Source organism: Heptranchias perlo, chromosome 7, assembly GCF_035084215.1.
Source record: "Heptranchias perlo isolate sHepPer1 chromosome 7, sHepPer1.hap1, whole genome shotgun sequence".
In the NCBI taxonomy this organism is placed as follows: Eukaryota; Metazoa; Chordata; class Chondrichthyes; order Hexanchiformes; family Hexanchidae; genus Heptranchias; species Heptranchias perlo.
The window spans coordinates 92378658-92405266 of record NC_090331.1 but is presented as its reverse complement, the minus strand read 5'-3'; the positions used below and the strand labels follow the sequence as shown (position 1 = coordinate 92405266).

Below are 26609 nucleotides of genomic sequence, written 5' to 3'. Positions count from 1 at the left end.
GAATGGCCACCGGCAGTCAGTGGGAGAACGGGATCCCGAGCAATCACGGTGTACTATCGGGGAGGGCTGGGGATTCCCCCGCGATCGGAGGGAGGCTGGTGCTTGGGAGGCCCAAGCATTCCTTGCGGGACCTGGGGGGTGCACTCCTGCTTCTCCTGGCCCACTAGGAGTTCAAAGAGAAGAACATTTTTGAAACGTGCCTTGGTCTCTTCTGGCCAGTCGGTCCCTCCCGCCATGGTTCTGCTGTCAGGCAGCGGAAAGTGGGGGACTCCCCATGGCTTGACGTTAATATTATGTTGTGGTGCCACGACTTCTGAATCTTAATTCGGCCTCGCCTGCTTTTAGCGGGAGTCTTGTCCAGGGCCTGAATCGCTGGCGTTAATATTATGCTGGCTCAGAACGCGCGGGGCTGGAGGCGTGTTTTTGATTTTCAAGATTTTAACCCCTCGCGTGACCCTTTCCTGCCCATTGAGGGGTGTGGGGGGACTTAAAATCGAGGCATCTCTCATCCCTATCCACCTTGCACTCAGTGTCTCTGCCCCAGCACACCCATACCACGCCCTCTCTCCCCACGCGGGTACAACTGTTCAAACTCTGTACATGCACTCTGCTCCTGTTTAGCCACCATTTCTGCTCTGAGTCACAGTCATTGGGCTCAATTTTAAAACAGAGCTGGGAAGGGGGCGGGGGGCTCAAATTGAGAACGTTAATCCCATTAGTACGCGTTTCCCGGATATCCTTACGATTTTGATGTAAGGACATCTTTTATTTTTTTTGTCGGTTTCCAGTCCGACTGACTGGCCTGATTGACAGGCTAGTCTCAGTCGGATGGGAGACCAGCTAGGCAGAGGACGTCTGCAGGTAAGTCTGTCGGTAAGTCTTTATTGGTATGGATGTGGTGGGGGTGGCATGGGTTGGCACAGGTGGGCATGAGTTGGCATGGGCGGGCATAGGTTGGAACAGGGGTCGTGAGTCATGGGGGATGGGATGGGGGTCAGTCATGAGAGAGGGGAGTTGGGATCGGGGGTCATCGCAGGGGGTCTGCGATCGGTGAGAGGGAGGGTCGGAGGATCGGAGTGGGGGGAGGATCGGGATCGAAATCGGAAGGGGAGGTTCAGGGTTGGGGGTCGGGGTCAGGGTCAGGAGGTCCGCGATCGGGGGTTGGGGGTCCACTTTCGGGGGTCAGGGGGTCCGCGATCGGTGGGGGGTTTCCACGATCGTTGGTGGGGGGGTCGGTGCAGGTAGGCTTGTTGAGCCTGGGGGAAGCACTCCTGCTCCTCCGGGCACACAAGCTCCTTTCACGAGGCTTAAGGCCCGGGAATCCCGGCCCCCTGGGGTTGAAATCAGGAATTGGAGAAAAATGGAGGCCCGAAGCCTCCTTGAAAGGTTTTAAGGCCCTACCCGCCTCCTGGGAGTGGGTTGGTCGCCTGCCCCTCTTCCTGCCCTGGTGAAAAGCGGAAATGGGCAGGTTGGAGGTGGGTTGGGTGTGGGTCTGAAATGGTGGCAATTTTCAATGCCCCCCCTCACCCCGCCCCCAACCCACCCGTTTTTTACTTTGAAAATTGAGCCCATTGTCTCTGCAGCTAGTTATGGCAGCTCTCAGCGTGAATGTGGCTGCTGTTCTGCTGTCAGATTGGAAATGCCCACTGTCCCTGCTCCTGGCAGTTTAAGCATGCGCTGCCTTCCCCCTCCCCCCCCCCGCCGAAAGAGTCCCAAACCCCACCCATCCTCTCAGATCTCACAAATCCCGTAGCGCTGTGATATGGCTTTGTGGATTTAGGTCCCCCATCTACCCTCATAGATAGAGAAGGTGTGTATAAACGGGCGACTACGGGAGGAAAAATAGGGGAGAAAATATATACATACATAAATAATTAATGTTTGTGATAAAATTGCTGCAATTGTGTTGACTAATAGTTGATTCTACATATAAATAGAAGCATGAACTTGATCTGAATCGATTCAAACCAGACCCTTGTAACCTCTGACATGCACTGTCGTATTCAGGGGCTACACTGTCTAAGACATTTCATGATGTGGAGATGCCGGTGATGGACTGGGGTTGACAATTGTGAACAATTTTACAACACCAAGTTATAGTCCAGCAATTTTATTTTAAATTCACAAGCTTTCGGAGGCATTTCAGACATTTATGAAAAGTTTATAGAATTGAGAGACTGAGCAACCATTGACTGAGGGGTGCTTCTTTTAATATAATGGCACTACCTTACTGGAGTAAAAATATTGAAATTCTAACCTTTATTATACTCCCATATTCCTCACTGGCACAGGTATATTTGCAGCTGGCCAGAACATGAGTTTGATTGTGTTCCAAAACTAAAAAAACAGCATGTAGCAATTATTAAGCATAAGACGACTAGTTTGCTTATGTTGTGACTTTTTCATTGCACTGGTCAAAAGAAAATAATCTGTTAAATATGTGCTATATCTTACTGAAATTGAGATGTTGAATTAATCCTTTTGCTTGTACATTTAGAATTACATCACTGTGTTACTCATGATAATTTTATGAAATCATATTTTTTCCCAATAGAGTACATTTTTTTTAAGGTGCTCTGGTTTGTGTACATGTGGTGCAATAAAACCATAGTCAATTCTCCTGTTATATGGTTATAGTGCACCTTTAATTAACATGCTAAGCATGTACATAAATGGTCAATAAGGACAGCATTCTTGCACAATTTCCATGGTAACTGTTATTTCTTGTGTCCTTTTAAATAAGAATGCACCCTACAGATTACACATGCAAAGTCTCACTGCAGGTCCGACGACTGTCTATATCAGTCTTCATGAAGCAATTTTAGTTTGCCATGGAATATCTTATCTTTAATTGGATTGCATTTTAAGCAATAGCGTTGAGAGCAAAACGATAAAGTTTGTACAGCAGTGATTTTCTGCCACTAGATGTGACTAGTGGCCATGTAAATACACAACCGTAGAGTATATTGAAACAAAATAGTTACTGTTACCTTAAATAAAACAGTGAATCAGTATTTAAAGAACTCTGGCCTAGAAATTCAATCACAGCCACTCTGTTCTCGCGCAGAGCTATAGGAGTGCTGAGGCGCAGTCCCAGGAGAGTGGCCTTGACTCCATGGGAGAGGCACCTACTGTCCTCTCTCAGGACGGCCGCCTACCTGCTCCCCACCACCCACTCTGCCATTGCCCTTTTAGTACTACACAGCCAGCTGGGCCAGAACGCCCCGGCCCAGGCCGAGCTGCTTCAATCTGTAGCCGGACCCTCAAGGCCCAGAGCTGCTCTAAGTCGCCCACCACGGCCATCTGAAGTGTTCTCAATGGAAGCTCAGCAGCTTCCCACCTTCTAAGCTGTAGCCACTGGGGATACACTAAATAGGAGCACTAGGAGAGGGAAACAAGCACACAAGATAGGCACTAAGGGCTTGCACAAGGGTGATTCATAATTATTTCTGTTAAATATTAGAGATTGAATTGTGTTGTTTGATGAACTTGTTTCTTGTTCTGCACTTGGTGGTGTTTATATTTGTGGTGAAGTGAGGGCAAGACCTATAAGACCAGACTGAAGGAAGACAATCGGATGGTGGCAGTAAGGACAGCAGTAAGGATTGTGGGACAGTTGGTGTAGTAAACAGTGAAGAGGATAGCAAAAGACTCCAGGAGGACACAGACAGATTGGTGAAATGGGCAGACACATGGCAGATGAAAATTAATACAGAGAAGTGTGAAGTGATGCATTTTGGTAGGAAGAATGGGGAGAGGCAATATAAACTAAATGGTATAATTTTAAAAGAAGTGCAGGAACAGAGAGACCTGGGGGTGCACATACGCAAATCTTTGAAGGTGGCAGGACAAGTTGACAAGGCTGTTATAAAGGCATACGGAATCCTGGGCTTTATTAATAGGGGCATAGAGTACAAAAGCAAGGAAGTTATGCTAAACCTTTATAAAACACTGGTTAGGCCCCAGCTGGAGTATTGTGTTCAATTCTGGGCACCACACTTTAGGAAGGATTTCAAGTCCTTAATGAGGGTGCAGAAGATATTTACTAGAATGATACCAGGGATGAAAGACTTCAGTTACATGGAGAGACTGGAGAAACTGGGTTGTTCTCCTTAGAGCAGAGAAGGTTAAGGGGAGATTTGATAGAGGTGTTCAAAGTCATAAAGGGTTTTGATAGGTTAAATAAGGAGAAACTGTTTTCAGTGGTAGAAGGGTCGGTAACTAGTGGATACAGATTTAAGGTAATTGGCAAAAGAACCGGAGGTGACATGAGGAAAAAAAAATTATGCAACGAGTTCTTATGACTTGGAATGCACTGCCTTAAAGGGTGGTGGAAGCAGATTCAATAATAACTTTCAAAAGGGAACTGTATAAATACTTGAAGGGGAAAAATTTGCAGGGCCATGGGGTAAGAACAGGGGAGTGGGACTAATTGGATAGCTCTTTCAAAGAGCCGGCACAGGCACGATGGGCCAAATGGTTGTACTGTATCATTCAATGATTCTATGATTGGGGATGGGAGGGATGGATTAGGTGAAGCTCTCTCTGAGAGATCTGGCAGCTGGGGGCACTTCTGTCAATGCCTCTCCTGCTCTTCCTCCTCTTCATGCTCCTCCTCCTGCCCCTGTTGCACTTCTTGCTGCCCAGGTGGTGGTAAGGGCCGGTCCATTATGATGACAATGTTATCGAGCATGTAGCAGATGTCCACAAATCTGGATACTCACTCAGGGATGTACTGCAAAGCTGTCTAGGCAGCAGAAGCATTGCATGAGTACACTGATTGTTTGTTTCTGGTAGTGGCATGGCTCTCATTGTGCGCCTGCTCTGCAGCTGCGTGCGGGTTCCTGACAGGAGTCATGAGTCGTGTCTGGAGGGGATAGGCCCTATTACCCAGTAGCCAGCCTGTAACCTGACGGCCTGGTTGGAATAAAAGCAGCACAGAGGACTGGCGCAGGATGAAAGAATCGCAAACCAGCTGTACCTTAAGGGTGTGGAATCCCTTTTGATTGATGAAGATTCCAGGCTAGTGATGGGGAGCATGCAAGACAATGTGGTGGTCTATGGCACCTTGCACCCTGGGGAAGCCTGCTATGTGGGCAAGCCTAGTTCTCTCTCGTCCTTCTCTCTGTCCGTGAGGAACGAGATGTTGGCGTTCCTCCTGATGTATAGAATCATAGAATCATAGAATCATAGAAGTTACAACATGGAAACAGGCCCTTCAGCCCAACATGTCCATGTCGCCCAGTTTATACCACTAAGCTAGTCCCAATTTCCTGCACTTGGCCCATATCCCTCTATACCCATCTTACCCATGTAACTGTCCAAATGCTTTTTAAAAGACAAAATTGTACCCGCCTCTACTACTGCCTCTGGCAGCTCGTTCCAGACACTCACCACCCTTTGAGTGAAATAATTGCCCCTCTGGACCCTTTTGTATCTCTCCCCTCTCACCTTAAATCTATGCCCCCTCGTTATAGACTCCCGTACCTTTGGGAAAAGATTTTGACTATCTACCTTATCTATGCCCCTCATTATTTTATAGACTTCTATAAGATCACCCCTTAACCTCCTACTCTCCAGGGAAAAAAGTCCCAGTCTGTCTAACCTCTCCCTATAAGTCAAACCATCAAGTCCCGGTAGCATCCTAGTAAATCTTTTCTGCACTCTTTCTAGTTTAATAATATCCTTTCTATAATAGGGTGACCAGAACTGTACACAGTACTCCAAGTGTGGCCTTACCAATGCCCTGTACAACTTCAAGAGGACATCCCAACTCCTGCATTCAATGTTCTGACCAATGAAACCAAGCATGCCGAATGTAGAGAGCCTTGGTGACGTCCTTGATAGAGGTGAACAGCAAACTGAGATGTCACTGATGTCACCTGCTGCAGCCCGAAAGGAGTCCGTAGCGTGAAAGTTAAGGGCCACGGTGACCTTGACAGTCACAGGCAGTGCTGTTCCTGCCCTGATGCGAGGCTCGAGTTGTGGCTGTAGCAGGTGAGACAGCTCAGTGACAGCCTCGTTGGTGAAGTGAAGGCGCCTCAATGAAGTTCATGTGGAAGTGCTCCCTGAACACCCGCTGTGGGTATGACCTGTGCAGTGACCTCCTCCTCCTCCCTCTTGTCGCAGCTTCTCCTGCTCTCTGTTGTCTTCCTTGCATCTCCCCCTCGTCCTCCAGCCCCAAAGGCAACCCTTTGAGACCGCCCATGACTGCAGTCAAACTGTTTACATGGCAGCCAAAAACAGTACAACACCAGCAAAATCTTCTTCTCATCATTCCAGGGTCAGAAAATAGGCCAAAAAATGCCCAGAACCCAGCCAGCAACTAACCTTTATATAGCGCTTGTGAAGAGTCCTTCCTGCCTGTTAACGCCATGAGTTGCTGAGAAAGTTTAGCACGTGGAGAGTCAGGCACTGGGGGGTACCAATGTCAGAAAAGTTTCCCCCAACAAGTGGAGGAGCCTTATTTACTTAAGTTATTCATTGCTGTAAATAGTTCCGGTGTGCGCTCTGGATACCTACACAGAAGCCCGATCCAATATGGTTAACAACACATTTCCGGCTCGAAATGAGTGCGCACTTCCTGCCTGCCATGTTATAAGAACATAAGAAATAGGAGCAGGAGTAGGCCAATCGGCCCTTCGAGCCTGCTCCGCCATTTAATAAGATCATGGCTGATCTGATCCTAACCTGGAGGCTTATGTGCCCATTTAGTGCTGGAAAACGGGTGCACCGCCTTCATATTTCCAGGCATTTATCGCCACTTACATAGGAGGTTTCTCACAGTTAATCAACAGTCATTAAAATATTGTTGCAGATTGAGAAGGAGGATGGTGAAGTATTTTTAAAGAACTAAAGATTGAAGTGGTGTTTAAAAATATTGACCATCTCAATGATATAACTGGAAAAGAATAATCGAATCAAACCATAATGTTGTTAACTTCCTCCATATTCCCCAAAATCTCCTGCCCATCTCTCTCTCTCTCTCTCTCTCCCTCATAGATATGTTTGTGTGTATGTGGATCTGCAGTGGATTTCTCATAGTGAGTCAGGGGATCAGTAGGGTGTACAAAATACAAATAGAAAGTCTGAGTGACAGTCAGAACGTAGCTCGGGAAAACCTGCCAATAGAAATGACCAGTCAGCTCAGCACACAATGAATTTCCTAAGATTACATTTCTTGATGCAATTTCTTTTTATTTAAACTCAGGTGATTGATTGAAGCATCTCTAGTTTTGTGATCTGATTGGTCAAAAGCATTCTACATTACATCAATCAGAGACACATTCACTCAGACCTGACTTTCAATAATACATAGCCCTCAATTTTAATTCCCAACGGGCGGGAGAGGATTGGAGAGAGTGGTTAAAATATCAGGATTTGGTAACCTGACCCCAACCCGACCCCATTCCTGCTCCTTCAAATTTTAAAGTGCAGAAATCAGGCCATGGACGAGGCTCTAGCAAAAGGCAGGCAGGGACCTAATTAACATGCCAAAGTTGCGGACTGATGATATAATCGGGGCCGCAACTTAAATTTAACAGTAAGTGAGGGGAAGGCCTGACCTGTGCCATTCTCAGCAGCAGATCCGAGGTGGGAGCAGCCAGCTCCACAAGGTGTGGTTCTTTCAGCACTCCTTGTGGACCAGGAGAACCAGGAGTGCTCCCCCCAAGCTCCTCACTGAATGTTATTGGACATTAATGGCCAAACAGCACTAAAACTGACTAAGAACAGAACAGTGTATATTATGAACAGCAAAACGTACCTTGAGTAATTTCAAGGTCACAACCTAATTTTTTGGTTCAGATAGAGGCAATGAACGATTCAGGTTTCATTCTCGTGGTTCATTCTAAGGTTAGTGAACTGCCAAGCTTACACAACCAGCTATGTTATTCTCTGAATACACATGATTAAAGTGGTGAATTTTCCAGTAATCCACTGAATAATAAAAACACAGCTTGGTAATACTGCCTATCCTATGTAACAAATCTAATACTTCAGGTTCTGCATCATAAAATCAATACACCTTTGGGGCTCGATTTTACCAGCGGGTTCCCGGCGGGGGGGGGGGGTCGAAAATCGCGATATCCAGGGGCGTCACCGGATCGCGCCTCGATCCCGCCCACTTCCGGGTTCCACGCTGACGTGCGGGGCTGCATGCGCAGGCCCCGCTGGTGGGAATCCCGCAGGCAGTTAAAGCCAGCGGGATGCCACGTGAGTGTATTTACCTTGCTTGTTGAGGTCATTAAATGACCTGATTCAGCTGTCTTAATAGGAAGTGTGGGATTTTACCTTCAACTGAGACTGTTTCACACACCGGGGGAAACAGTTTCACTCCAACCGGACGTGTTGCAGCCAGCAGCCTGTGGCAGCTGCCAAGGTGCACTCCACGGGGGAGAGCCCTCACCCACGCAGGAGGCCACCGCGTCACATAGGGCAACCCCTGCCCTCCACCACCCCCCTCCAAGCCAGAGGAAACACTGACGTGAAACCGCAGCCCCAGTGCGAGGAAACACCTACCTACCCTGCACAACCCCTCAGACCAACACCTGCCAGATGGGTGCTGCGTTGACATCCTCAGAGGACAAACAGCATGACCAGCCCCAGCAGCCTCGCAGTCCACGCCGTCCGCCTCAGCGACGTGGAGCCCCCCAACACGGTGCTGTGGCACACCCACCTGCACAGCAGGAGGGAGGGCAACCGCAGAGAGAGATGCGTCGCAGGAGGCACTACCCTCCGCACAGGGTCTACAGACCGAGGCTCAGCTTCATGGACCTCTCCGAGGAGCAGTGCATATGGCGGCTCAGAGTCAATCGCCAGGTAGTCGCCGACATCTGCAGCCTCCTTAACGACGAGCTGCTCCCGGATGGACCAAGCAGCATCTTCTTACCTGTCGCCGTCAAAGTCACCACTGCCCTCAACTTCTTCGCATCCGGATCCTTCCAGGGTGCCACCGGGGACATCACCGGGGTCTGTCAGTCGTCTGCACACAAGTGCATAAGGCAGGTCACCGATGGGTTGTTCCACAGGGCCTCGCACTACATCAACTTCGCCATGGACGAGCGCAGCCAGATGGAGAGGGCGGTTGGACTCCATGCCATGGCTGGCTTCCCACGGGTACAGGGTGTAATCGACTGCACCCACATCGCAATACGGGCACCTCCGCATGAGCCAGGGCTGTTCATCAACAGGAAGGGGTATCACTCCATGAACGCGCAGCTCATCTGTGACCACCGCCAGAGATTCCTACACGTGTGCGCCAGATACCCCGGCAGCTGCCACGATGCCTTCGTCCTCAGGGAGTCCACCGTCCCGCCCCTCTTCCACGCACCCAACACCGGCAATGGCTGGCTCCTTGGCGACAAGGGGTATCCCCTACACACGTGGCTCATGACACCTCTGAGGAACCCCATCACCGAGCCGGAGTGTCGGTACAATGACAGCCACACTGCTACCAGGTCTACAATTGAGCAGACCATAGGGCTGCTCAAGATGCGCTTCAGGTGCCTTGATCGTTCTGGGGGAGCGCTCCAATACACACCATTCAGAGTGGGACGAATCATAGTTGTCTGCTGTGCCCTGCACAACATGGCCCAACAGAGAGGGGTGCCGCTGGAGGAGGCCCCATCCACACCCGCCACCCACATTGAGGACGGTGATGAGTACGAGGAGGTGGAGGTGGAGGAGGAGGTGGAGGAGGAGGAGGGGGAGGAGGAGGACGCGCCAGAGGATGATGTATGACCCATGCGCCGAACACCGGCTCACCGGGATGCTCGCCGGGCCAGGGAGGCACTCATATGTCAACGGTTCTCCTAGAGTCAGATAGTGCGAGGCGTTCGCATCTCCTCACCTGCACATGCGAGGGGCCATACCAGCCCCCTCCACTGAAGAGTGTTGCCAGTACTCCTGCACCCACAGCAGTGTGCCCAATGGGTGGCAGCAGGTGTTCGCCGTCATGATGGGCTGCACGGAACGTACCTATTGCACAGGCCGCGGAAGAATAGACGAGAGGCGGCAGGAGTGGTGAGAACAATAGTGTTTAATATGTACATGGTGCAATACTATAAACAAAAAGTGTACAAATTAACAGACACCCTGGTGCATTCCCTTTGTGCTTATAATGCCTTTGGCTTTCGTTTCCGGGTACCCCTACGTGGTGCTACCCCTGTGGCTCCAGCAGAGGTAGTGGCAGGTTGGTCCTGTTCTTGCCCTGACCGGGTAGATGCTTTGGGCCGACGGCCCCTGGGTTTCGGTGCCCGTGAGGGCACCTCCACAGACTGCTCCTCCTGCACCTGTGCAGGGGCAGACTCGGCCACCTGGAGAGGAGGCACCATTGCGGGTACTGGTTGAGAGGGGGGCAACGGGTGGGACGTGGGGGCACCTTGAGAAGCGTCCCCGCTTCCATGTCCCCGTTCACCATCATCCCTCTCGTGGCCTCGGCCCACATCACCCCTTCCACCCTGCTGGACGACAATTTGGATGGCATGTGTGAGGCCTTGCAAGGCCACCCCTAGTGTATCCGTCAGCCTGTTTATGGCGGCGGAATGTTGCTCACCCTGAATCCGTACAGCCGTTGTCAGGGCCTGCACGGACTCGATGTGGAGCTGTGCGTGATGCTCGAGGGAGTACACCAACGCACCCTCCTGTGCCTGCGCCACCAATGCCCGCATGCAGGAGTTGGACTCCTCCATCACCTGCGCAATTTTGGACAATGCGCGCGGCACCTCTCCCAGTACCTCGGCAATTAGCTGGTGCCCCTCGACGACTCTCCTTTTGACTGGTGGCCCCCTGGGTTCAGCATCTGGGTCCGGCTGAGCAGAGCCTGGAGATGAGTGCTCCCACCGACGCGGACCCTCCGCGGCTGCCCCTGCCACCAAGGTCTGCTCATGCTCACACGTGCGCGGTAAATCACCAAGTGCTACCCCAACTAGTTGGCGAGGGGGACCCACCGAGGTGCGTGTCTCTGCGCTGGTGGATGGTTGGCTCATATGTGACGATGCACCCTCAGAGACCGGCATGTCCTCTGAGGAATCGCCCTCCTCACACACAGCGCTCGCAAACGGCCCTGCAAGAGAACAGAGGGCACTATGAGGCATGTGCACAAACGTTACAGTGCGCCTGATGCCAGGTGATGATACGGTCACTCGCGATCATGAGTGTTGAGTGTCAGCTTTCCCTTACCGGCCGTTTCTGCAGCGCCAGACTCGCCATCCGCAACAGAGAGGCAATGTTGCGTGCCGGCGAGGTCGAGCGCCTCCACCTCTGCATCCGTCAGTTCGACCACGTGCGGCGGGCCACCTCCGGTGCGGGCCCTTTTTCGGTTGTTCTTGCATCTCTTCTCCTGTCAAGGCAAAACACAGATGCGTGAGTGAGTGCATATTGCATAATGAGACGCATCAAGCATCGGTGTGGGTGGGTTGAGCGTGGGGCAGATGGATGGGAGGATGCGTGTGCCACATGCCCATCCCATTGCATGGGGATTGGGGTGTGTGGTAGTGTTCGGGTGGGGACAGGGACGGTGGGTACTCGCGGGCACGGCGAGGATGGTGAGTGAGTGGCTGTGAGGATTGCTGCGGGAGTGCTGTGGTGACTCTGCAGGAGGGGTTGTGATATGTTTGGCGTGATGGTGGGGACGGGTTGTGGGAGGGTGCGTTGGTGTACTCACCTTGCCGGACCTAGTGAGGTCATTGAACCGCTTACGGCACTGCTCCCATGTCCTGGGGGTGTTGGCCCTGCTGCTGACCTCCGCCGCCACCTCTGCCCATGCCTTCCTGGTGACGGAGCCAGGGCACTTGCGTCCGTCCGCCGGGAACAGCGTGTCCCTCCTCCTCCTCACACCCTCCAGCAGCAGCTGCAGCGCGAGGTCGGAGAAGCGTGGCGCAGCCTTGCCCCTGGGTTGCGCCATCCTGTGTTGCCTCTTGCTTGCAGCAGGAGGGGCTTTGGGGCACTGCCCCTTTAAGTGGAGCTCCTCCATCGCGAAAACGGTAGTGCGCATGCGCAGCCCGCCGGCACGCAGCTGGGGAGCGGAGAACCCGGAACCACGGCTTAATGTGATCAATTATCCCGCGATTGCGCGGGGGGCGCACTCAATTAGCCGTCCGCGTTTTCCACGCCCCCGAAGGACCACCTGCTGGGAACCCGCAGGCCTGCTAAAATCGGGCCCTTGGTTCCTGCTTCCTGCATCTTAAAAAGCAATGGGAACAAAGGAAAAATACATTTTAAAAAAATTCACATCCTTTTATTTCATACTATTTTTTAGTGGATTCAGGACAGTACTAATCTTGGCATTAAGGTGAAAACCATCTATTTCATAGTTTTCCAATATTGAGGATGTTCTTCCAGGTGACACCTGGAAGCATATATATAGCTTAGAAGAAACAAGAGGGGGAGATTCAGATGAACATTAACTGTCAATGGTTTAAGGACAAGAAAGGTTGGAGGCTAGTGGTCAGAGACCAATCACCTATCAGTTGACAAACCTTTTCTTTTATCCTATTAATGAGTGTGAGAGAGAAGACAGAAGACCCTTTCCAGAGCAGTGTACAAGTTTTGGATAGATTTGGGCTTTATAGAGAGTTAAGTTTGTGAGCCCAAGAATATTGGTAGGTGAAGCAGCACTAAGTGTAGAATCATTGAAGGTAATACACAGTTTTTCTGTCCTTGAACCAAACTGGACCTTCCAATTTGGCAGCCAGAGCGCTTCCGGGGAAGCTCAGGCATGGGAGGTTGTGACCAGAAATACGCCGGGTGAACTATGTTGAATTTCTCCCACAGTCACTTCTTTCACAGTCTTGTACACTGCAGCTTATTCAATTAACAGTTTTCTTGATACTACTACAAGTCCGGTTATGTCAACTTTTTTTATCTGTCATAATGTATTGTATATACCTCTCTAATCAACAAGAAATGATTTAGAGTATAAATTCAGGTAAAATTATTATGAAAGGAAAGAAATTCAACGAAATTTAAATGTAACAATTCAAAATCTCAATTATTTCTCTCCAATTTGATCCCTTAAGGAAAGGAAAGGACTTGCATTGAGATAGTGCCTTTCACAACCTCAGGATGTCCCAAAGTACTTTACAGCCGATTAAGTACTTTTGAATTGTAGTTATTGTTGGGAAATGCAGCAGCCATTTGCACATTTTAGTGATGTTGGTTGAGGGATAAATATTGGCCAGGACACCTGGAGAACTCCCCTGCTGTTCTTCGATGTTAAACCGAGGCCCCATCTGCCCTCTCAGGTGGATGTATAAGATCCCATGGCACTATTTAGATGAAGAACAGGGGAGTTCTCCCCAGTGGCCGGGCCAGTATTTATCCCTCAACCAACATCACTAAAACAGATTATCATTATCACGTTGCTGTTTATGGGTCCTTGCTGTGCACAAATTGGCTGCCACGTTTCCTACATTACAACAGTGACTACACTTCAAATGTACTTCATTGACTGCAAAGTACTTTGGGACGTCCTAAGGTCGTGAAAGGTGCTATATAAATGCAAGTCTTTCTTTTCTTTCTAGATATTTCTTTCTATTTCTAAGGATAGTTAATGAACATTTTTTCTCAGTTGCTACGAAGCATAACTACCTTTTGTAGCCTCTTGTGACATGGCTGACCACACTATCCTCCTCCAATGCCTCCCCTCCGTTGTCCAGCTGGGTCCAGAATGGAATAAGCCCTCACCTTATTCCATTCCTGCCTATCCAGTTGAAGCCAGAGAGTCACCTGCAATGGCTTCTCTTCCCGCTCCTGCACCGTTATCTTCAGAGTTCCCCAAGGATCTATCCCTGGCCCCCTCCTATTTCTCATCTACATGCTGCCCCTCGGCCACATCATCCGAAAACATAATGTCAGGTTCTATATGTACGCTGACGATACCCAGCTCTATCTCACCTCCACCTCTCTCGACCTCTCCACGGCCTCTGATTTTTCACGCTGCTTGTCCGACATTCAATATTGGATGAGCAGAAATTTCCTCCTATTAAATATTGGGAAGACAAAAGCCATTGGGGGCAGTTTTAACCCCCAAGAATGGGTGGGTTGGCGGTGGATGTGAGGTGAAAATCAGTTTTTTTGATCACGACCACAACCTGGTTGCCGGGTGCGAAACCAGGAAGTAATGTTTTTATCATTTGACTAGATCGTGATCGCACATTCCGAACCACCAACTTTGCTTCTGTGTTTCGCGCCAGAAAAGCTTCCCCTCTGCTATCTTCTCAGCTCCAAATCAAAATAATATCCATTGTCTTCGGTCCCCGCTGCAAGCTCCACTCCATAACCACCGACTCCATCCCTCTCCTTGGCCACTGTCTGAGGCTGATCCAGACCATTTGCAACCTTGGAGTTCCGTTTGACTCTGAGCTGAGCTTCCAACCCAATTTACTCTGTATCATCAAGCCTGCCACTTCCACCTCCGTAACATCGCCCATCTCCTTAAAATCTACCTCTTTGACTAAGCTTTTGGTCACCTGTCCTAATATCTCCTCAGTGGCTCGGTGTCAAATATTGTTTGATAACACTCCTGTGAAGTGCCTTGGAATGTTTTACTACATTAAAGGTGCTATATAAATGCAAGTTGTTGTTGTAATATCCTAATTACCTCTTTTTTGTGCTTCGCTTCCATCAAGTTATTAGTTAAACTTGGGTTAATAATACTCTTCTGTAATACTATTTAGGCAAACATGGATGACACCTGCAACCTCCATGCATAGCCATTTGTATCAGTGTAAGATGTTATAAATTGGATAGCCAGGTGGTGAAGGATAGAATACTGGAGCCTGGTCTTCAGTTGCTTCCATGCCTTTATTCCCACAGCTCAACATTACACACCCTCCTATAAATGGATACAAGAGAGTCCCCAATTGCTACCCACAACCTGAATACAATTAACACTAATTGATATAAGTCATATAGATACAATTAAGATAACAGGCATCCATGCTCATATCTAGCAACATGAGATAACTGACCGTGGAGTAGATTTTCAACTTGCTGCCTGGCGTAAAACCAATTTTGTTGATTGGCTGCCCCATTATAGAAACCATCTGATTTTCCTTTCCACTCATTTCACTGGTTTCTATAACAGGGCAGCCAATCAGCAACACCAGTTTTGTGCCTGGACGTAAAGTTAGAAAACTACCCCAGTGTTCCTAATTAGTTATCTGCACTTTCCTTCAAATTGGACACCTTTGTCTGCACATGCTTCTAATTGTGGTGGTTGGAACTACCATGCTTACCTCCTGTGTGATTGCATCCAATGCCAGCTGCTGCATGGTTGATTTAGTAATGCGATCCTTCTGACTAAAAGAGGACATTATTTCATTCTCATATGCCATCTTCAATAATCTACAAGGTTTTCTCTGTGAAGTGGGCATTTTAGGATCTCTTTGCTTTCTCCAGTGCCCAATTTTGTGCTCTCCACAGCTGAATTGATGCACTGAACATTCTTTATTGCGTTTACTTGTCAATTATAGAGGGGAAATAATTAATGGGTAAATCAGCATTAATATTACAGGCACATTCTGTTCAGTTTAGCATTAGTTATTAGCATGCAAACTCCACAAAGTGTACTGTGTGTTCCTGCTAAATAAAAGAAGAATAAATGAACTTTCATTCAGTGCATAGTGAGTGCATCGTTATAATAAAAGTAATTTAAACCCCTGTAGTGTGTTATCATAGTAGCATGATGGAATAGACAAATTGTTTTAATTGAGACCTTTTTATATTCTGTGTATAGACATAAATTCTTAAAGTGCCCAGCAAACTAGGTTCTTTATAGAATTGGGCTACAATGCAGTTTATAGATACCTAAGTATGACAAAGTGTTATTGTCAACTGTATTCCTCATGGAATTCAAGAAGATAGTTTGGTATGCTTACATAGTAAATAATATGTTTGAAAAAATGATTGCATACATTGAAACATGCTTATCATCTCCTTATTCGTTCCTAGCCTCGCTCTTCACCCGCGGAAACAAATCCTGGTGACTGGAAGTGATGACCGCCTCTGGAAGATGTGGTCCATTCCCAATGGTGACATTATCATGACAGGGGAAGGTCACGGTGATTGGCTTTCTGGCTGCTGCTTCCATCCCAGGTTAGTATAAACATGGCATTCAGTCAGCACGAATCCCCTGTGGAGACTAACTTTACATACTTTTGTTTGCACTAGTCTGTTCATCTCTGGGCTGAACTGATGACACAGTGCTTCATGTTTGCTTTTGTTTTCCTTCCATACTGTGCAATGCATTTATAAATGATCTTGGTAGTTTTCCTTGACAGATTTGTGATAGTGACTGGAACATTGCTGATGTTAGTCTCCGAATTTGCAAGGATGTGCTGCCAAAATGGCCAAAGCTTTACAGCCCATTTATCAGTCCTGAACCAATATTAAATGAACATATTCAATTGCTTTTCATAAAACATAAAGTAATGTTAGATTTTTGATGAACTATGGTACAATTCTGATTTTCCAGCCTGCAATTATCCACACAACTTTGTTTACTTTGTCCCAGCCTATAAGCACCCTAATTCATAACGTTAGGAAATCTCAACTGTCAGTTGTCTTTATTTATTATCTCCCTGGGAGGAGGGTTGGTGGCTCATTGAATTGGGAACCACTTCCGAAGCCTGGGTTATGTTAAATGTTTTTATCTTTCAACAGTCAATCTCTTCAAGTTTAAGGTAACTCATTTCAGCCAACAGGACCCATCATAGGAACAGGAGTAGGCCATTCAGCCCTTTGAGCCTATTCTGCCATTCAATTAGATTATGGATGATCTGAATCTTAACTTCATGTACCTGTTAACCTTAATATCCTTACCTAACAAAAATCTATCAATCTCAGTTGTGAAATTTTCAGTTGACCCCCAGCCTCACCAGCTTTTTGTAAGAGAGAGTTCCAGATTTCCACTCCCCTTTGTGTGAAGAAGTGCTTCCTGACATCACCCCTGAATGGCCGAGTTCTAATTTTAAGTTTAAGCCCCCTTGTTCTGGACTCCCCTGCCAGAGAAGGTAGTTTCTCTCTATCTACCCTATCAAATCCTTTAATCATGTTAAACACCTCAATTTTTCACCCCTTAATCTTCTGCACTCAAGGGAATAAGCCTAGTCTATTATGTCCTCATAATTTAATCCCTTTAGCCCCCGCCTGCTGCTGTTATCTGTTGAGCTTCAGGACTGTACTAATGTACACTGCTGGCTACTCAACACTACCCTGCTGCTGTGTTGGGTCTTGGGCAGAGATCCACTTTCTTCTGGGCTGAATTCCATTGCTCCGCTGGCTTCTGGGTTTTACTGTGACCTTCACCGCAACTTTCTACTCAGACTGTATTCTCCACTGGATTGCCTCTATTCCAGTACCTGGTCTGCTTCTGCAGGCTCGGTTTTTACTCCTCTTTTTACTCTAAACTGAGCCGACATTGATCTGTTCCTGCTGGTTCCCATCCTGCTCTGGATCCTGCTCCCATGCTGCTGAATAACCTCTGCTTTGCTTCCATCTGCTTACTTCCCATGGCTGCTGAGTGCTCCGAGTCACTCGTCCTTCATCAACTTTTACTGGACTGGGCAAGATCGGCTCCTCAAGCTCCAGATCTTGTGTGCTCCTCACCTCCCTGCAGCTGTTCCTCCGACCAGCTCCTTCACTGTACAGATCCTGTGGCTTTACCTTTCACTCTCCCACGGCTGCCTGGGCTTCATTGCTCTTGGGCTTCGAGTTTCAATTCAACTATTTCTTGCTCCTCTGCTGTTATGTTGGATCTGCTGGTGCACCCCGTTGATATCTGAACCCATTACACACCTCTGCTCGACCCTGGTTCAACCCCTGCTGGCTAACAGTCAACTCTCCACTCCTCCTTGACCCTCTGACTCCACTGGCCAACCTCCAGCAGTACACCCACTAACACTCTGCCCCTCAAACAGCTCCAGGATCCACTCTCTCTCCACAGCTGTCTCCAAACCTCTACACTGGTTTGTGGATGCTTCAAACTGACTCTGCCCTGTCTACAAGTCAACTTCACACAACTTTAACTCTGGACTCTTTCATATCATCCATGAGACCCACCTCCTGCTTCCTTGACCTCACTTCCACTAAACTGCTGACCAGCCAACTTCCCTTCCTGGCACCCATGCTAGCTAACTTAGTAAATGATTTCCTCACCTCAGGTATTGTCACTCTCTCTTTCAAAACCACCATCATCACCCCTCTCCCCAAAAAGCTCACCCTCAACTCCTCTGTCCTTGCAAACTAACATCTTATGTCCAACCTCCTGTTGTTTTCCAAAGTCCTTGAGCATGTTATTGACTCCCAAATCTGTTCCCATCTTTCCCACAACTCCTTGTTCAAATCTCTCTAACCAAGGTCACAAATGATACCCTCTGTGATTGTGACAGTGCTGCACTATCCATCCTCTTTGCTCTTTCTGCAGCTTTCGACATGGCCGACCATGTCATCTTCCTCCATCACCTCGCCTCTGCTGATAACTCAGTCGGACTGCCCTCGCTTGGTTCCACTCTTATCCAATCATAGCCAGAGCATTTGCAGCAATGGCTTCTCTTCCTGTCCCCGCACCATTAACTCCGAATTGCCCAAGCATCTATCCTTGACACCTCACCTTCCTTATCTATATGCTGCTCCTTGGTGACATAATCCAAAGACATGGGCCCCGATATTTACAGGGAGGCGGTGGGGGGCCAGGGAGAAGATCGTGGGCCGGGAGTAGATCGGAGGTGGGGCCGGGGAGGACATCACGGGCCGGGAGTAGATCGGAGGTGGGGCCGGGGAGAAGATCGTGGGCCGGGAGTAGATCGGAGGTGGGGCCGGGGAGGACATCACGGGCCGGGAGTAGATCGGAGGTGGGGCCAGGGAGGACATCACGGGCTGGGAGTAGATCGGAGGTGGGGCCGGGGAGGACATCATGGGCTGGGAGTAGATCGGAGGTGGGGCCGGGGAGGACATCATGGGCTGGGAGTAGATCGGAGGTGGGGCCGGGGAGGACATCATGGGCCGGGAGTAGATCGGAGGTGGGGCCGGGGAGGACATCATGGGCTGGGAGTAGATCGGAGGTGGGGCCGGGGAGGACATCATGGGCTGGGAGTAGATCGGAGGTGGGGCCGGGGAGGACATCACGGGCTGGGAGTAGATCGGAGGTGGGGCCGGGGAGGACATCATGGGCTGGGAGTAGATCGGAGGTGGGGCCGGGGAGGACATCACGGGCTGGGAGTAGATCGGAGGTGGGGCCGGGGAGGACATCACGGGCTGGGAGTAGATCGGAGGTGGGGCCGGGGAGGACATCACGGGCTGGGAGTAGATCGGAGGTGGGGCCAGGGTGGACATCACGGGCTGGGAGTAGATCGGAGGTGGGGCCGGGGAGGACATCGAGGGCTGGGAGTAGATCGGAGGTGGGGCCGGGGAGGACATCGAGGGCTGGGAGTAGATCGGAGGTGGGGCCAGGGTGGACATCGAGGGCTGGGAGTAGATCGGAGGTGGGGCCAGGGTGGACATCGAGGGCTGGGAGTAGATCGGAGGTGGGGCCAGGGTGGACATCGAGGGCTGGGAGTAGATCGGAGGTGGGGCCGGGGAGGATATCGAGGGCTGGGAGTAGATCGGAGGTGGGGCCGGGGAGGATATCGAGGGCTGGGAGTAGATCGGAGGTGGGGCCGATCGTGGGGGGGCCCGATCGCGGGGAGGAGAACAGGTTTGCTTGGGGGGCCTCCTGGCCCAGAAGCACTGCTGGAAAGACACTTACCTGCTGGATCCGGCCATTCTCGCCTCTCTTCAGCTGCTGGGTTTCCTGAGCCCTGGGAGACCCGGCTAGCAGCCATTAAATTTAAAACTGTTCTAAAACACTGTCTCAGGCAGAACCAAACTATTTGCAACCTTGGTGTCATGTCTGACTCCAAGCTTAGCTTCCAACCCCATATCCTCTCCATCACAAAGACTGCCTACTTCCACCTGCTTAACATTGCCTGCCCCCCAGCCTATCTGCTGATCAAACCCTCATCCATGACTTTTTCACCTCCAGACTTGAATACTTCAATTCTCTTCTGGCAGCTTCCCATCCTCCACCCTCCGAAATCTCCAGCTCATCCAAAACTTTGCTGCCTGTATCATATCCCGCATCAGCTCTCGCTCATCCATGGTATCTGTGCTCGCTGGCTACATTGACTCCCGTTCCCCCAATGCATCCAATTTAAAATTCTCATCCTCATGTTTAAATCTATTCTTGGCCTCGCCCCTTCCTACCTCTGTAATCTGCTCCAGCCCTACAACCCTCTCTCCGAACTCACCATTCCTCTAAGTCCGGCTGCTTGTGCATCCTTCCTATCTTTTGCCCCATCTTTGGTGGCCAAGCCTTCAGCCCCTAGGCTCATGCTCTGGAATTCCATTTTGCCCCTCCTCGTTTAAGACCCTCTTTAAAACCCAGTTCTTTGACCAGGGTCCCCTCCTAATATGTTCTTCTTTAGCTTTGGCTCCATTCCTTTTGATTATGCCTCTGTGAAGTGCCTTGGGACGTTTTTCTTTGTTAAAGGTGCTATATAAATGCAAGTTGTTGTTGATTGTAAATTATGTAAATTTGGCCAGTTTCAATCGTGGTCATAATAGGTGCAACTCTTAAGTACAAAACACCCCCTTAATTATGCGCTAAATAGATAGTTTTCTTACCAGAAGTCATAGCAATAGATGTTGTGAAAAATGGAAAATATACTTTTGTGCAATACGAGTTGCTTATTTGAGGTTAGAATTGGAGAATTATATAATTTTACAGCATAGAAGAAGGTCTTTATGCCAACTTTGTGTCAAAAATATCCACTTAGTCTGATTCCCCCTGCCCTTTCAGCATACACTTTTTTTCTTTTACAGATATTTAATGACTTCCCTTTAAAAGGGTATTCTGTATTTTAGATTTTGCTTTCGCCGCTGTTTTCTGATAGGTCCTAATAACCTGTGTAAAAAAAAAATTCTCCTAATCTCTCCCTTTGTACTTTTGGTGATGCTCTCAAATTTATGCCCTTTAAGTTACTGTTTCACTGACTAGCGGAAATAGATTTCCCCTATTTACCGTCTCAAAATTCCTCATAATTTTGAACTTCTCTATCAGGCCTCCTCATAACTTTATGTTCTAGTGAAAAGAGCCCTAGTTTCTCTAGTCACTCCACATAACTAATGCCTCTCATCCTTGCAATCTTCTTACAATCTCTTCTGTACCCTTTCCATGGCCTCGATGTCCTTCCTAAAATAGGGCAGTGAAAAAGCAAATTAAAACACATTATTAATGCAGTGAATTGTTGATGTCAGCATCACTCATGGTTTACTTAATGATTTATTGACTTTGCGCTAGTGTGTTAATACACTACTTATGCTATGCCTATCTAGGAGAATATTTGAAGCTGACATTTGTAATGATCTTGAGGGGCTGGGCTTTGAGAAGGTGGAGTTGTGGCTTCCCCTTCCTCAGGGAGAGAAAGAAGTTAAGTATACGAAGCAAGCCGCAGAATGTTCTAGAAGTCAGAGAATGAGAGAACAATATATCACAGGATTCCATGTGTATGTTAAATTTAAACTTTAAATTTTGTAGGCCAGAATTTCAGCCTGTGCCCTTTTAGATCAATTCTAATTACCCTTTTCTCTTGTCACGATTTAAAAAATAATCAAATCACTTTGTAAATGAGATCTTGTTGGCTCTCGATTAGCCAGCAATCACTAACATATTAGCAAAAGAAAATATCGTCTTTTGACATTGTACATGTTAGCCTGTTACCAAGTGAGACCATACATCAAACCTCTAACATTGTACTAGGATAAGCTTGGCCCAACACTTTGACTTCAGCTGGCTGTTAAATTCCCTGAATACAATGTCTGAGTTTTAAAAGACAGCCACTGAATCAAACTTTAGGTAAAAAAATAGAGAATGCGAGACATGGGCTGGGAATTTCCTTGGGCATTCTCCTGATTCGTCACCGTGACATCAGCAGAAGATGGCAGAAACCCTGGATACATGGCCTAAACTGGATTTCTGCCAATGTTCTGCTGAAGTTATGCCAGCCGAGTGGGAGAAAACCCCCTAGGAATTTCCTGGTGATGGGCTTTGAGTAGACTATAATTGTCGTGGAGTTCGTTTATGTTTTTCCATCATTTCTGTTCATCCCCAAGATAAAGCTGGAACTTGCATCAGTTATATTCTTATCCATGTTGTGATCTCGGAAACCTTGAATCTTAACATTCTTGCAATGAGCAGTACAGGTCCAATTACATACCTGCACATCCTCTTTCTCAGCTCAATGGGACAGATTTTCAGATGCAGACAGATTCTTCATGATGCCCTGGCTCTTTGGATGCAAAGAATATTGTAAGCTTACAATCTATAGTTATAGGCACATAAATGGTCTAGAAAGTCATGGCAAATGAAGTGTACAAAACAAAGTGGAGGAAATCCATTGGTGAGTATGAGGAGAAGGAGGTGTAGTAAAGTGTGGTGCAGTGATTGTAGGAGAGTGAAGGGGGGTCTTGTCAGTGTTGTAATTCATAAGATTGTAAGGGATGCAGCTGTGAGTAGAGAATATGAGAGCAGTATTCTTATCTTAACAACTGTAGTTAGATCATTAAAATTTCTTCTGGCATTGCAGCCATGTTCTGGGTGCAGTGCTCCTGATATTGACATGCTCTGCAATTTCTTCCCACTGCCTCCTGAGTTGGCACCTGGAGGGCTTCCTGCCGCCTGGGGGAAAGAGGATCTCCCTGCTCCTGTCCACTGCCTGCACCAGGGCCTCTAAGGCAGCATCGGAGACCCTTGGGTGCCGTCTCACAACTTGCTTCAACCATTTCTTCAATCAGAATTGTTTCCCTGGTATCTGCAGCCAGAATGCACCTTCCCTTTAAGAGGAGCTGGCTGCCTTTAAGTGGCATCAGAGATGCCCGATATTGGGCGCCCTCTACAGGTGTCTAGCCAATGGGTAGCGCTGGTAGTGCTGGCTACATGCCTGCACCATTGAAATGTGAAGGCAGCACAAACATCACTACCTGAGTCACTTGAAACAGGCGCCATCGGATGTCTAGGCCTCTGTAAATGTCTCTTTACATTTAGCTAGCTTCAGTCTCTCCCAAAAAGCTGTTGAGGCTAAGTCACTTGAAAATTTCAAAACTGAGATTGATAGATTTTTGTTGGCCAAGGGTATTTAGGGATATGGAAACAAGGTGGGTAAATAGAGTTAAGATACAGATCAGTCATAATCCAATTCAATGGCAGAAAAGGCTTGAGGGGCTGAATGGCCTCATCCTGTTCCTATGTTCCAATTTCTGTCTTCCTTAAAAAAGAACTGAAATGTCATCATGAAGTTTTGTTCCATATGGGACAAGATGGGGTGATCATAATGACAGGGCCCCCCAGTATCATGATATGTTGAAGGGTCAATGCCCTAGTGATTTTCCCCAATGGCAGCATGAGTTTCCTCTTGTGATTCACAGGAAATGCTTCCATTTGTAAAACGAAAATGACCCAACCTAGTAGACAATCTAATTTTCTTCAAATTCATAGAGCATGCAAAGAATGATCTACAGAACCCATTAAGCTTGCAATTATTTATTTTCCTGTCTGAAAGAGACAGAAAATTGTAATCGCATTATTTTGTGATATACAATGAAGCACTATCCAGTATATATGCAAGCAAGAAAGATTAAAGGTTTGGCAGGGAAGTGAGTTTTCCTAGATTAATGTTTCAGTGAAGAATGATGTGGAGATGCCGGTGATGGACTGGGGTTGACAATTGTAAACAATTTTACAACACCAAGTTATAGTCCAGCAATTTTATTTTAAATTCACAAGCTTTCGGAGGCTACCTCCTTCCTCAGGTGAACGATGCGGAAATGAAGTCCTCGAAATGAAGTCGCATTTATAATTCACAGAACAATGCTGGTGATAACATGATGTGGAGATCTTGAAACATTTGCCTGAGGAAGGAGAAAATCTCCGAAAGCTTGTGAATTTAAAATAAAATTGCTGGACTATAACTTGGTGTTGTAAAATTGTTTACAAGTGATAACAGACAGTTTTTTCAACTGCCCGTTGCCAAGGCAATCAGTGTGCAGACAGACAGGTGTTACCTGCCAGGTCTCAGAATATACAAATCACCAAAAAAAACAACAAACAAAAAAAAACAGAGATAGAGAGGTAGAAACATAGAAAAGACAGCAACTGACCCGTTATATTAAAAACAGATAACATTTGTTCGCTGGTGGGGTAACGTGTAGCGTGACATGAACCCAAGATCCCGGTTGAGGCCGTCCTCATGGGTGCGGAACTTGGCTATCAATTTCTGCTCGACGATTTTGCGTTGTCGTGTGTCTCGAAGGCCGCCTTGGAGTACGCTTACTCCTGTGACTCGGCCAACGTTGTCTACCTCATACGTTGCAGGAAAGGATGCCCCAGAGCATGGTACATTGGCGAGACCATGCAGACACTGCGACAACGGATGAACGGACACCGCGCAACAATCGCCAAACAGGAGGGTTCCCTCCCAGTCGGGGAACACTTCAGCAGTCAAGGACATTCAGCCACCGACCTTCGGGTAAGCGTACTCCAAGGCGGCCTTCGAGACACACGACAACGCAAAATCGTCGAGCAGAAATTGATAGCCAAGTTCCGCACCCATGAGGACGGCCTCAACCGGGATCTTGGGTTCATGTCACGCTACACGTTACCCCACCAGCGAACAAATGTTATCTGTTTTTAATATAACGGGTCAGTTGCTGTCTTTTCTATGTTTCTACCTCTCTATCTCTGTTTTTTTTTGTTTGTTGTTTTTTTTGGTGATTTGTATATTCTGAGACCTGGCAGGTAACACCTGTCTGTCTGCACACTGATTGCCTTGGCAACGGGCAGTTGAAAAAACTGTCTGTTATCACCAGCATTGTTCTGTGAATTATAAATGCGACTTCATTTCGAGGACTTCATTTCCGCATCGTTCACCTGAGGAAGGAGGTAGCCTCCGAAAGCTTGTGAATTTAAAATAAAATTGCTGGACTATAACTTGGTGTTGTAAAATTGTTTACAATCAGTGAAGAATGAGTAGGAACACAGAATGTTAGGCATTATAGTTGTATATGGATGCCGTTAAAAATGAATTCATCATTTGTCAAATGATTAGATTTATTTGATATGCTATTGACGGATGTGATGGCCTTAGGAAGCACAGGAATGTGTTACACCAAAAGGTTCTGAACTTGGGATGAAAAGAAGTGGTAAGCTTGAGGGAGGAAATCAGGGATAATAGTACAAATGAGAGCATGCATTGAAGATGTTTCATTCTGGTCCCGTTTGAACCACCGCTTTTCTCATTTCTCCATATGGTGCAAACAAACTACTGAATATCTCAAAGGATTGAAAGCTTAAAAGATAATAAGAATGAGCTCTTGAAAGAAAGCTTGGACGTAATAAAAATCGTAAGCATCTACACAGTGCTGCTGTATGTCCACACTGTAGGACAAGCAGGTGAAATTAATGACAGCGACAAAGTCATTGGTAAATGAACTTCATCATACTTTACAACAAACTAACAATGTAGTGAATTCCTTTATGTGCACTGGGAGTTGTAATCTCATTAGCCTTGGTCAGACTATATAAGGAGTGCTGCATTCAGTTTTGGGCATCGCACCTCACAAAAGATATGTTGGTCTTGGAAGGGTTACAGTGCAGATTCACCACAATGATACTGGGGTTTAAAGGGTTTAATTATGAGAACAGCATGCATAAATGTAGCTTGTATTCCCTTGAGTTTAGCTGGTTGAAGGATGACCTAATCAAGGTGTTTAAAATAATAAAGGGGTACGATATAGTAGATACAGGAAACTTTCCTCTGATGGAGGAATCCAGAACAAGTGGGCAAATCTTAAAATTACAGCTAGGCCATTTAGGACTGAAATCAGGAAGCATTTTTCCACACAGAGGGTAATGGAAATCTGGAACTCCATTTTCCAAAAGGTTGTGGATGCTGGGACAATTGAAATTTTCAAGACTGAGATTGATAGTTTTTTGTCAGGTGAGGGTATGGAACAAAGACAGGTAAATGGAGTTGAGGTACAGATCAGCTATGATTGGTGGAACAGGTTCAAGGGGCTGAATGGCCTCCTCCTGTTCCTATTAGACTTCAACTCTCAAGGTGCCGAGCAGGACCAATAACTAAGGTTGAACAGGAATGGATATTTCTGTCAACAACATCTGCTTAATAACTGCTATTCTTTAGGGTCTGTTTAATGATTTAAAACAAAGCACTATAATTTAAATTCATAAAAACAAATTTTTCAGAAGAGATGTTTTTAAGACTTTGGAATAACTAGTAGCTACGGGGTGGAATGGTACACTGATGATGGTTTTTGTGACAGAGACACACGTACTCTTAGTAATTCTTTTCAGAAGAGAATGACTCAGAAACAGTGGGGAGCCGTATTATTTTCCAGTATTTAAAAGAGATTCTGCTTATCTTAGTGACATCTGGTATTTGAGTTAAAGGATTCATTTTCTAATGACCTAATTTTATATGCAAATGAAGGATTACTTGCGCAAAACAATGTGAATACCGATAATTTCAGAAATATGCTCTGGAAACTTTTTTTAA

At 47.3% G+C, this 26609-nt stretch overlaps 1 protein-coding gene across 1 annotated transcript in view; it reads left to right on the top strand.

Moving 5' to 3' along the window:
* LOC137323411 (sperm-associated antigen 16 protein) overlaps positions 1–26609 on the top strand; it is a 982420-nt gene that overhangs the window by 513042 nt on the left and 442769 nt on the right. The window contains exon 11 of the mRNA XM_067986887.1: positions 15955–16098. Within this exon, the coding sequence (XP_067842988.1) occupies positions 15955–16098 (144 nt within the window). The remainder of the gene's footprint in view (positions 1–15954; positions 16099–26609) is intronic.